The sequence below is a fragment of the Microtus pennsylvanicus genome, chromosome 11, assembly GCF_037038515.1.
Source record: "Microtus pennsylvanicus isolate mMicPen1 chromosome 11, mMicPen1.hap1, whole genome shotgun sequence".
Lineage (NCBI taxonomy): Eukaryota > Metazoa > Chordata > Mammalia > Rodentia > Cricetidae > Microtus > Microtus pennsylvanicus.
This window is the reverse complement of record NC_134589.1, coordinates 44150607-44163715: the sequence shown is the minus strand read 5'-3', so window position 1 is coordinate 44163715 and position 13109 is coordinate 44150607. Positions and strand designations below refer to the sequence as shown.

The following is a 13109-nucleotide window of genomic DNA, read 5'->3' as shown; positions in this document are numbered from 1 at the left end:
GTTCTGTCCCTTGGAAAAAGTGCTGATAAAGACAACTCATGTTTTTCTGGAGATTTGTTTTCAGAGAAATTTCTTTCTGTGTCATTAATGAAATAGATCATCAAAAGGATCTATGCTAATCCTCTGGCCTGTGAAGAATGACTCTGATCTATGGCTCGTGTGCCCTGACCTTTCAACCTCTCCTTGGTATTTTCCTGTGTTGGTCTCTAGTCTCCTTGCCCTTACAGTTGGAGCTAAAATCTTGTCTTGACCAAAGGCTCAGGATCCACAGTGTTTCCCTTGTGGCCCCTGTAAGGATACACAGTACCTTGAAAACTGCAGTGGTCCCACTGGGTACTGTGAGAGGCCAGGCTAATGGAGTCGAGGGGACAGCTTTGTGGCAAGCTCTGAAGTCCTGCATCTAATTTAAGCTTTACTTACCAGAAAGCTGTCCTTTAAGGCATGGTTGTCTTAGATATGGGGCATCCAATAACTTGGTTACTTGATGGCTCAGCCTTCAAAGGCTAGACTTACAACCAAAAAGATAAGAGATATTCTTTGATATTTGGAGCCCCTAGACTAAAATCCCCTTTAGCATTTGTCACCACAATGGCAGTCTTGATATATCCAAATTATGACTTAGGAGATAAGACCCCTTGCTAATGACTTTTCCTAGAATCTCTGGCCTTTGAAGTATTTTATGAATCTGTCTCTGAAATTCTTTTCCTGAAGTGAAAACTAAGAAAATGCTCTATCTTATCTTTGCTTTTCTTTTATTGATTGATTTTTTTTTCAAGACAGGGTTTTTCTGTGTAGCTCTAGTCATCCCAGACTCACTCTATAGACCAGGCTGATTTTGAACCCAGAGATCCACCTGCCTCTGCCTTCCCAAGTTCTGGGATTTAAGGTGTGCACCACCACCACCTGGAAGTTATTTTTGAAACAGGGTCTACTAGCCCAGTAGTCCTCAAAATTGCTATTTACCTGGGACCAGCCTTGAACTCTTGATCCTCCTGATTGATTCCACCGCCTACAATCTGGCATTATAGGAGTACACCATCAAGCCTGGATCCTTGGTTTTGAGACTTGGCAGCCAGTATCTTTCCTCTTCAGTTTCTCAGTGCTGAGATTAAAGCATGTGCATCATTCCTGACAAGAAATTCCTGTTCTTATGAGTTCCTCCTCTCTAGACCCTGTTACTCCTCTGATCTCTAGTTTCGGGGCCTTGCTATTTTATGGCTAAATTATTTTAAAGATACTTCTCTTATCCCTTTGCTCAGTTCTTGACATTACTCATCTTGTGGTTAGCTCTGGTCTCTATTTCTGTTAGCCATCCACATAAGGTCTCACTTTCCCAAATTATTTTCTGTGTTACTTGATGAAAGCAATTGAAAAGCTTTCCTTCCGATTCAGAGGATGAGGAAAAACTACAAAGGTGTATGAAAGTATGTGACAGATCCTTCTCGGAATTATCTGGTGGGAAATTAACTTCATGATGTCATCTTGTCTCCAGTCTACATGAGAATTTCGCCCTTGGCAGCTTTGCTATGCCATTAGCCCCTGATACATGGATAGCTCAGAAGAAAGCGACAGACTAAGGCAGAATCTGTAAGTGAGCTTCTCTCCCTTCAAACAGTTTTTTAGACTCAATGGAAGGAGGAGCTCCTCCCAGTGCTGCACCTGACACTGAATATATCACAGGTGTAGGTCTTGGCATTTAAGTGATACTGGGGGCTATGTGAATATTTATTCAAAGTCTCGGGAATAAGTTTCTTTGAAAATGAATACCAGAGGTTCATACTCTTTTTTTTCTTTCACCAAAGTCTAGTTAACTATATATACTGCAAAAATAATTGAGCTACAGTATGAGATGTTGTAATTGGAAAACTATGAAAGAAATTAATTGTGAACACAAAACCGTCACTCATTTAAGTTCATTTCAGCCCACTGGTCTTTCATTTTAGGAATATGTAGCCTTCCTTGCTAATCAACTCAGATTTCTCCTCTATTACTATAAATTTTTCAGTTCTCTTATTTGTTAATGAATCAAGCTCTTTACTTGAAGGGAAATAGGTCTAATCCTGGGTTCTGAGTAAACACTATTCTTTTCACAATCACCTGAAACCTGACTTGGTAGTGTCTCAGGATTCTATCTCAGTAACACTGATCTTTCTGTGCTCGTCTTTCTTTTCTGGCAACATCCCCAGACAAATGTCCAAAAGAGGTCTGTCTTGCTCTTTTTACTCAGCATTTATTGCTTTCTGAAGTTCTCTGGTTTCTATAAAATAGCGTTCTTTTTTTCTGTTCTAAACTCTATTCTCCCAGAGAAATAACAGCTTTGGCTCTTTACACACTACAGAAGCATAGTGATCAGATTATGGGCACACACCTTAGCATCTCTGAAACCCAACTGGCTCCCATAGTCTAAGTTCCAAATCAAGCTACATGGGATGTTTTCCTGTCTGTTTATGTGACAGAGGCTGGGATAGTTGATGGATGTGTTTAAAACCACGAATAGTTCCCCTATGCTGGTCTGAGTAGAGAAATAAAGAACTAGAATTGTAAGGTTTTTAGAACTGTAATGATAAATAAATGGGGTTCAACAAGAATTATATGCTGTAAACATACACAGAATATAAGGTTGTATATAGTGTCTTGTGTCTTGTGCTATCCAGGTGTTTCCATGAAGAAGAAAACTTTTTTTTCTTTAATTCTCACTAAGAGCCAGAAGGAACTAACCTGCTAACTTGTTAATAGCAGAAGCCTAATAGAAATCAGTAGAACAAACCAGTCTGCACAGATTACCTTTCACTTGTGAACCATATAGTCAGCAACTCAAGACAGGAATCCAAACCCTCTCCTGTTCATATATTTACTTTTTTACTTTTTGAGACCGGGTTTCACTATGTAGCCCTGACTGGCCTGGAACGTGCTCTGTAGTCTAGGCTGGCCTAAAACTCAGAGAAATCTACCTGCCTCTGCCTCCCAATTAATGTGATTAAAGGCATGTGCCATAATATCCAGCATGTTTTTCTTGTATATTGAGATTCTAGGTCCATAAATTGTGAAATGTTGCTACCATTTTTCCCCATTGTTTTCTTTGTGGACTTTCAGTCTGTATTAAATATCTAACATTGGCTTTGCTTTTTCCTGTCTTTATGAATTTGCTTATTACTTATTACTGCTGCTTTTTTGAATGATTATTCTTTTAGACTCTATCATGGTACACTAGATGTAAGTTCTATTGTGTGTGTAATGAGCTTTTTTAAAATGGATGAATCTGTGCATTTGAACAGCTGCCTTTGCATCCCACTACAAATACCCCATTTTCTTTTTATTTTTATGACTTTGCTATAATTATAAGTTTAGGAATCTAAGCACATTCTGTGAATGTTTCTGTGAGGATACACATACATTTCTGAATAATCTTTATATAAACTACAAATTGCTTATTTCCAATTAACTGATTCTTTTCTGCACTAGTCTCAAAATCTTCTGGCATATTATTGTCTCCTTACTTCTGACTTTTGTAAATTGTTATGTATGAAGGCCCTGATCTTTTTTATTCAGAGTTTCAATGCCCTTGATTTTTTTTCTTGTATTTTAGGGATTTAGTGTGTGTGTGTGTGTGTGTGTGTGTGTATCACAGCACACATGGTGGTAAAAGAACAAGCTGGGAGAGTCAGTTCTCTCTTTCAGTCATTTAAGTGACTGGTGTCAAACTCAGGTGGTCAGGCTTACCAGCAGTCTCCTTTACCTGTTGAGCCATCTCACCAGTCCAAAGACACTAATTTTTAATTAGTGACAAATAGGTTTTGTTACAGAATTCTTTTCTGTTTTCTTTTCAGAATACAGTTTCCAACTGTTTTTCTTTTGTACTTTGAACCAAAATGCAAAACAAATTTCATTTGAGTTCAGTAAAAAAAAAATATGATAGGAACTAAGCCTAGGAAATGATAAATGATCTTTTTGAGTAATTCTGATTTCTTCTTGGCATCTACAGTTCTTCTTTAAATTAAGGTTAAAAGCTCTCAAAAGCTCAAACAGTACCATATATTTTAGCAACCACAGCAAATCATTCACCTAGGCAAAGCTGAGTCCCAGCAGTCTCTTTCCCAACCCTGTATCATATAGATGGAATATGGAAGTGGGTGGGGAAACCTTTCTATTTTGGGTTTCTGAGTTTCCAGGCTCAGGTTAAATTCCTGATACTTTTTTTCCCCTCCATGCTCAGAGGACACAATAATCAATGCAGTTATCTCTTGGCACAGCAGCAACACTGATTTAATGTGATAGTGGTATCACTCTTTGAGTTGCAGGAAATGTTTTACACTTCCTTTAATTATAGACTTAACCGTTTTCAAGTCTTTCTTTATCTGAGGAAAATATGTATTCTTCATACAGAAAAGACATCCATTTATCTCTTACTTCAATTTAGTTGTATAGATTATTTTTCAGTGTCTGGAAAGACCATTGGAATTTAGAATTTAGAATCTTGCTGCTTGACTGTTTTTAGGGGAGTTATGTGATTCTGTCAACCTAGCTTTAATGCCGGGATTTAAGTGCTGTCTGCAGAAGAGGCTCTAAAATTTCAGTGCATGTCTAAATCACCCAGAAGGCTTGTTAAAAATGTATTTCTAGGTCTTACAGCAGATTTTTTTTTATTTTTTGAAAATGGGATAGGGTAAGAACTTGCATTTTCTACAAACTCGTAAATACTGCTGTTCTTTCTGCCACTGGTGGGAGTTTGAGAACCACACTGAGAATCACTCTCCCATATTTCATAACTATTCATTTCAGGGTAGGTGGTTATATTAGAAAGAGAATGGGAAAAAGATAACAAAAACATGCCAAAGTTTAGTGGACTCTTTAAAATTAAGATTATGTGTATGATAGTATGAAGAGTTACTACAGTAATATGACATCTGTCAGCGTGGGATGAGATACTATTATAGTGAACATTCAAAGAATGAAATGAAAGACATTGGCATTTTAATTATTAAATTTTGTGTGTGTGTGTGTGTGTGTGTGTGTGTGTGTGTGTGTGTGTGTGGCAGAGAAAGGGGAGTGTGTGCTATAGTGTCCATGTGAAAAATCACAGAGCAACTCTGTGGAGTCAATTTTCTTCTTCCTTATGTCTAGTTCTTCCAGGGATTGAACAGGTTTCCAAGATTGCACAGCAAGTTCCCATAACATCTGAGCCATATTTCCATCCCACATAAATCTTATCAATGGGGGCTGGAGAGATGGCTCAGTGGTTAAGAGCATTGCCTGCTCTTCCAAAGGTCTTGAGTTCAATTCCCAGCAACCACATGGTGGCTCACAACCATCTGTAATGATGTCTGGTGCCCTCTTCTGGCTTGTGGACATACAGACAGAATATTGTATACATAGTAAATAAATAAATATTTTTTTAAAATCTTATCAATGTTAATTTCAATAAAAGACTTAAAAAGAGAAGCTGTAGCATGAATAATAAAAGCATAGAGACAGATATTTGGGTTCAACCTGAAGATCAGAAAAGCAAAGCAATCAGTCACTAGAGAGCTCTTACCTCTATGAAATCTTCAGACTGAAAGAGAGCCAGTTCCTGTCTCATCCCACCTTATATTCCTCTCTAGTGCTGGGATTAAAGGTGTGCACCAACACAGCTCAGCCTCTATGGCTACCTAGTGTGGTTGCTTGGATTAAGGGTGTGTGCCACCACTGCCTGGTCTGTATGGCTGACTAGTGTGGCTGTTTGTGTTCTGATCTTCAGGCAAGTTTTATTTATTAAAATACAAATTAAATATCACTACAAGAAGCATATAATGTTTCACCCCAAAATGCAACTAAAATCCCTGCTTTAAAAACTATTTTATTAGTTTTTAAATGAATTTTAAATGAATTTTCTGCCTCTTAATTAATTTGAAGTAATTTGTAATATTGAATGAGATATTAAATGCAAAATGTTCTATTTCTAGTAGCTTTCTGATGAAGTTATTTATTATTGAGACTGGTCTCACTTACATACCCTTGTACTTTATATTTTACGTGTATGGGTGTTTTACCTGCATGTATGTCTGTGCACTGCATGTATGCCAGGTACCCTCAGAGACAAGAAGAGGTGTCAGGCTCCCTGGAAGTATACTTACAGAGAGTTGTGAGCAGCCATGTGAGCACTGATAATTGAAGCTGGGCACTGGAAGAGCAGCTAGTGCTTTTAATTGAGTCATCTTTCCAGTCCCTAGCAAAGTTATTTGCTAGAAATTTATCTCTGTTTGATCACATTTGACCCATAGGTCATACTTTGTCAAACTCTGAGTAATAGCGAAGACTCATCAGGAAGCTCCCGTTTTAATGAAAATGAAGTTGTCTATTTAGAAGTGTCCTGAGACTCTGGGATATTAGGTGGTGCTTTGAAGAATCAGTAAGCTTTAGATTGAAAGATATTTTCCTTGTGAAGGGCGTGTCAAGGAAAGTCACCATGACTCAGATCTATGTATTACGTGTAGAGCAGAGGGCAGCTATGTCCTTGCAAATGAAATGAACAAATTGCAGGCCAGAATTAGAGAGTCCTTTGGTATAAGTGCTTTGACTGCTTCCCCCACTGACAAGCAAACTTTCTAAGAAGCTCTGAGAAGAGAAGATGTTCCTTTGACTTCAAACCTCCATGTTGACTTGAAGCCCATGAGAGTCAACATTTTATGTAGCTTGCTCTTCTATCGGAAAGATAATAACCATGTGTTTAATGGAGATTGTTGGTCTCTTAACCACACCTGTTCACAGGATTATGTCTCATCTTCAACTGATGCTTTTAGAAAGTAAGGAAAAATTGTAATAACTCATATGCTAAACTACTTACTCTTTGAATATTTACTGAATGCACCAGGCCCAGAGATAGAAGATGAGAAGCTAAGAAGATGAGAAGCTAAGAAGATGAGATAGAAGTGGAGAGAGAATCTCTAGAGAGATATAAGAGTTGGAAAATACATTTACAAGGAACTATAGATATAGAGAAGAAAACCACCTAATCCATCCTTACTTAAACTTTCAAATATTTTCATGTTTACTCAGTATAATTAGTATTACCCCTCAATAGCCATAGATTGTGTCCTTAATACCAGATAATTATTTTGCAGACCTGTGCTATTGAGCACAAAGAGGCTTGTAAAATACTTTCCTTGGATTATACGACAATCATTTTCTCTCTACAAAAAGTAACTTCAAATATTTTGCTGCTACTACTGAATTTTTAAGATCTCTACCTATGTAAAATACAGTTATAGTGTGTTTCTCATTGTATGTGCTTGATTTTTGCACTTTCTATTGTATTAGTGTAAAAATTAGGTTCTAAATCATAATTGTTTCCCCCAGTGAAATGTTCAGAAAAGACTAGTGTAGTGGGTGTAATAATAGTCCTCAAAAGAAAATTTTATTCTTATCCCCTGTGAACCTGAGAATGTTTTTATGTTACATGGTAAAGAAGGAATTAAATTTGCAGTTGGAATAAAGGGTATTAATAATGTAGCTTTTAAGATGGGGAGATTGTCCTGGTTTATTAGAGTGGAATGTAATATGACCAATCACAAGGATTTTTAAAACTAAAAGAGGGCCTAGGTATGGTATACATGTGTATAAATCCTAACACTCTGCAGGCTGAGGCAAGAAGACTGTGAATTGGATTTGAGGCCATAGCAAGTTACAGCCTAATTTGGGCTACATAGAAAGATCCTGTCTTTGACTCGAACTAATGCAATGTAGAAGTTAACCCAGCTTTGCTGAGTTTGAAGAATTTGAGTAGCTTCTTACAGGTTCTAGAAAAGGACATGAAAATAGTTCCTCTTTGTTTTTGAGGCTTCCATAGCAAGAAACAGACTTTAACAACAGATATGTATTTACTCTTCAGGGATGGGGTGGCTGGCTGCTGTTAAATATAAATGTTGGCAGAGTTGCTTTCTTCTGGGCTATCTTTTTGGCTTGTAGATGTCTGTCTTTGTCTAGGATTGAAGTCTCCTGATCATTACCTTTTACACATTAACATGTCTATTCGTGTCATCCTTGTTCAGGTCATGTTTAGGTAGCAATGTTGGTGAAACTTTATGAGTGTAATTTCTGACATTTCTAGGATGCACTTTCTCACAACAAACTCCCTGTTCTCTGGCTCTTACAATTCTGCTATCCCCTATTTTGCAATGTGATACCTCAGTCTTAGGTACAGGAGTTGTGTTGTAGATGTATCAGTTGGGACTGGTCTACAACTCTGCATTTTGATGGGCTGTGATTTTCTGTAATGGTCTCCATTTGTTGCGAAGAGAAGTTTCCTTGAAAAGGGGTGAGAACTATACTTTTCTGTGCATATAATGATAAATTCTTAGAATATAGTTGGGGATTATTCTGGTTTAGTAAAGTGGTAGTTGTAGGTTTTCCCCCAAGATCCATGGCTTCTCTAGTGCTGGGTAGTCAGCTAGATTTCCAGTATTAGACATTATTTTCCTCTTGTTGAGTGGGCCAAATGCCCATCAAAAAGCTCAAGAGGCCTAAATTAGAGACCTGTTGGTTACTGCCAAGGTAGGCATGTCACTACTGCACCCTTAGGGTTGCAGAGCCATGCTGCTCATTGTGTTTCATAGGCGTCATAACTGGGTAGGGCTATTGGTTGCTTTCCCCCTTTAGAAGCTTATATGACTCCTTGGGAGGAGGCTTTCAGGTCAGATCCAGCTCAAACCCTCTGGTCCTGTGTCTGAAGTACATGATGTCCTCAGTGACAGGGACTTACCTTCCCACTGTGGAAGGCAACCAAGGGCAGTAGCAATGGCCTATAATGTTTTGGGAGTCTCTTGACTAACCCTGACCAACTCAAAATAGAGTTCTCATGCCTGATATTGGGGTTTGTTAGATAGTCCATGACGTGGGGAGAGCATTGTCAGCCCAGATGGGAAGGTCTCATTTAAATTATTTATGTCTGTGTATACACTCGCATGCAGTATAAGTATTTTGAGGTAGATAATGATAAGTTTTCTTATGATTTTTTGGGGCATCCTTACTGCTATTGACCTTCTTCATTGTGTATTTACCTGCCTCCCTCTTCATAATTAAAGCCCCCCAATTTTTCCATTTTCTCCCCAGATCACTTGTACCTTGTTATTCCCCTCTCTGTTGTTCCTCCACCATCACCCCACGCATAGTGGTGCCTTATAACTTCCTAGTTTCTGCAGTTACTGTAGGTCATATACTTACATCTGAAGATTTGGAGCTAGGAACCTCAGATGAAAGAGAACAGGAGACATTGGTCTTTATGAGTCACTCAATAAACTTTTCTAGTTCCATTCATTTACCTGCATCGACCCTGGAGAAAGATGTGCAGGATCTGGCTGGATGGAAAGGCTCAAGAGAGACATTCTAAATATTGAAATAGAGGTAAATTAAGGCAAGGGCAGGAAAATAGGTGAAATTGCTTTCATCTGTTTCTTTAGAAAAAGCCATCTAAACAAATAAACTTGGTCATATACAGACTATCCCTAGGTGATAGCTAAGAAACTGACATAGTAATTACCTCTAGGAATGGGATGGTAGAGAACTAGGAGGTGGGAGAATAAGAATGGAAGGAATACTTAAACTCTCTTAATATTTAATACTTAAACATGTTCTGAATTTTGTTCCCAGTGCTTGCATTGCATAGTGACATAATTATTTCTCAGTGTTTAACTTGGGGGTAGGTACACTGAGAGTTTTCTAGGACTATAAAATTACTTTGTTAATACAGTTGTACCTGTGTATTGATATGTCTTGGCATCTGAGGATTAAAAAATCTTAGTCCTAGATAAAGATACATCATTGTTTGATATCTGATAGTGATTTGTCAGGGTTTTTAGAGTAACAGAACTTATAGAGTGAAAATATTTATGTATATAAAGGGAATTTATTAGAATAATTTTTAGGCTGGGCAGTGGTGGTGCATGCCTTTAATCCCAGCACTCGGGAAGGTGGATGGATCTTTGTGAGTTCGAGGCCAGCCTGGTCTACAAGAGCTAGTTCCAGGACAGGCTCCAAAGCTATAGAGAATCCCTGTCTCAAAAACAAACAAACAAACAACAACAAAAAGAAGAATAATTTTTAGACTGTGGTCCAGCTAATCCAACAGTGGCTGCCTATGAACAGAAGGTCCAAGAATTCAGTACTTGATCAGTCCATGAGGCTGGATTCAGCTGGTCTTCAGCATATGCTAGAATAACAAAGAAATAGGTTCTACTGCCAGTGAAGGAATGGACCTGCTAGCAAGGCGAGAGCAAGCAGGCAAAGAGCAACAGCTTTCTTCCATGTCCTTATATAGACTTCCAGCAGAAGCCTATGAGATCTGGATTAAAGGTGTGTCTTCCTACCTCAGAGATCCAGATTAGAAGTGGATCTTCCCACTTCAAATTAAACAGAAATCTCTTGCAGCTGTGCCCTCCATTTTTGGATTTTAGATAGTTCCAAATGTAGTCAACTTGACTACCAAGAATAGCCATCACAAAAAGTATATTTTAAAAACTCTAGTTCATCCAGGTAGTGGTGGTGCACACCTTTAATTCCAGTACAGAGACAGAGGGAGACACAGGGAGACAGAGGCAGGCAGATTTCTGTGAGTTTAAGACCAGCCTGGTCTACAGAGTGAGTTCCAGGACAGGCTCCAAAGCCACAGAGAAACCCTGTCTCGAAAAACCAAAGACAAACAACAAACAAACAAAAAGCTCTAGTTTCCACTCAGGTATAGAGGCACACAGTGCAATCCCAGCACTTGGGAGTCAAAAGCAGAAGGATTGCCCTAAGTTTAAGGCCAGCCTGTTTTATACCCTGCATTCCAGGCCAGTCAGGACTAAGACCTTTTCTCTAAAAATGCAAACAAATAAAAATTTTAGTTTCATTTGAGTAGAGCAGAAAATAGAACAATAACCAGAAAATAAGGACGAAGGAAAGAAAGGTGGATGGAAAGAGAAAAGAAACAGTCAAATGTTTTCTGCTTCTTAAACCATATGCCTTATGACAGAGATCAGGAATAAAATAAAAGAGACTTAACAGTAGGAAGGGATTTATTTCTTAAGACTTCTGCTTGCCAATTACTAGGCAACTATACAAGTTCAAAAGTTCTTGCACCATATATCCCTTATAAAGATTAAAACATTCTATAACCATAATTGCTGCTTGAAAACTGTTCTGGATCAAAACTTCTTGCTGTGTGTTGATCTTTTGCTTTCCTGTTTTTCTCTGAATAATACTTGGTTAAAGGGACATATTTCCACAGTTGTAGCTCTATTTTTTTTTCAATTTCTATTGAAGAAGAAGCTGCTGTTTGGGGGGTTCTACACTCCTTCCCAGTATTCTAAAACGCTTAATCTCTCAGGTATTCTGCAGGTGAAACATATCCTTGCTCAGAAAAATCAAAGTGTCAGATAGGATAGCTATAAAGTAGATACCACATATAACTGGGTTTCAACCGCTGCTCATATGAAGTCTTGACATCAATGCTCTATGTGATGATAACTCGGTTTCCATCCACTGTTATCCAACAGCAAACGTTCTGTCCTCTTTTTGTGTCATTAGTCACAGGGGAAAACATTCTTATGTTACCAGCTAGATGTTTCACTTCTTTGTCTCCTTGTACTTATCTTCTAGACAGATTAAAAAGAGAGAGAGAGAGAGATTGGGTAATGGGAGAAAAGGTTTTAAATTGTTTTCTGGCATCTGGCAAAGGACTTGAGTAGAGTGTGTCTCTTGGCTCTGATAAACACTTGTAAGCAGGTCTAATGAGGTGAGGCTAGTGTTTTTAATCCTCTAATCGTGCTCTATCTTACTGTCTTCTTTCTGAATCCTGTCTCTAAACAATAGCATCAAGTGTCTATCTTTGGATGGGAGGATAAGTGAATGGAGGTCTGTTCTCAGTTTAGGGAGAGTTCTGAATATGAAAGGAAGAGCATCCATTGCCCAAATTGGGAAGCCACAGAAAATGCTTGAGCTAACTAAACATTCTTTAATCAATTTCCTAATAATTTAACTAGTCTATTCACACAACTAGTAACTAGCCATGTTCTATTTAAAACAGCCATCACTAATCAGAAATGCAGTTTCTCACCGATGAGCTAACATTAATTCAGTTATTTTGGTTGGCATATTTTCTCACGCTTATGGGCTCATTTGTCTAGATATCTGAAATAATGATCTTGTTTGTATTACAGAGCTCTTATTTGGAAGACAGTGAGTCAGCAGCATTACTTTGCTGTGAATATGGAGAATCAGAAATCTTTAGTAATTTCAATGTACGTAGGTATATGTTTTTATACATATACAAATAATATACAGCCTTTGGTAATAAATTAAAAACTTTTGGGGGTGGTGAAATTGGCTCTTGATACAACTAATGTAGTGCCTATTATTTCATCTATTTGACCTTACTCATCCAGTAGTATTGGAAGGCAAATAGGTGACTCAGGATAAGTATATGTGTGTGTGTTTAGTAATATATTTATATATTTATAATCTATAACTACTGTGCTATATTTAGATGCATGGTAATCTCTACTCAAAGCATATCTATCAAAGTAGTAAAATGCTGCTTCCTGGAATTTTTAATGTATCTTTTCTGTAATTGTCTATAAGACTACAGTTGTCTTTATTTCCCTCCCCTCATGGATACATTTTGTTGTTGTTTCTAGGGAGCCTTATTACACCATTGGCAGAAACTTCTCTCTCTCTCTCTCTCTCTCTCTCTCTCTCTCTCTCTCTCTCTCTCTCTCCTTTCTTTCATTCTTATTTCTTTCTTTGTTGTTGTCGAGACAGGGTTTCTCTGTGTTCCTGGCTGTCCTGGAACTCCCTTTGTAGACCAGACTGGCCTTGACCTCACGGAGTTCTGCCTCTTCTGCCTCTCAAGTGTTGGAGTGCTGGGATTAAATTATGTGTGCCACCAATGCCAGCTCTTTTCCCTTTATGTGCACGAGTATTTTGCCTATATGTATATATTTGCACTATGTGTAAGCCTAGTGCCTGCAAAGGTCAGAAGAGGGTGTCAGCTTCCCAGGAACTAGAGCTACAGACAGTTGTGAGCTACCTTGTGGGTGCTGGGAACTAAACCCAGAGGTCCTCTGCAGTCATTTCTCTAGTCCCTCTTGCATATA

At 38.2% G+C, this 13109-nt stretch overlaps 1 protein-coding gene across 2 annotated transcripts in view; it reads left to right on the top strand.

The window, feature by feature from the left end:
- Positions 1-13109, top strand: part of Ssh2 (slingshot protein phosphatase 2) — a 239868-nt gene that overhangs the window by 49261 nt on the left and 177498 nt on the right. Inside the window, exon 2 of one of the 2 annotated variants that reach the window (XM_075991585.1) lies at positions 12174-12254. The exons of the other annotated variant lie outside the window; for it this stretch is intronic. Within the exon in view, the coding sequence (XP_075847700.1) occupies positions 12174-12254 (81 nt within the window). The remainder of the gene's footprint in view (positions 1-12173; positions 12255-13109) is intronic. 2 annotated transcript variants of the gene reach the window in all.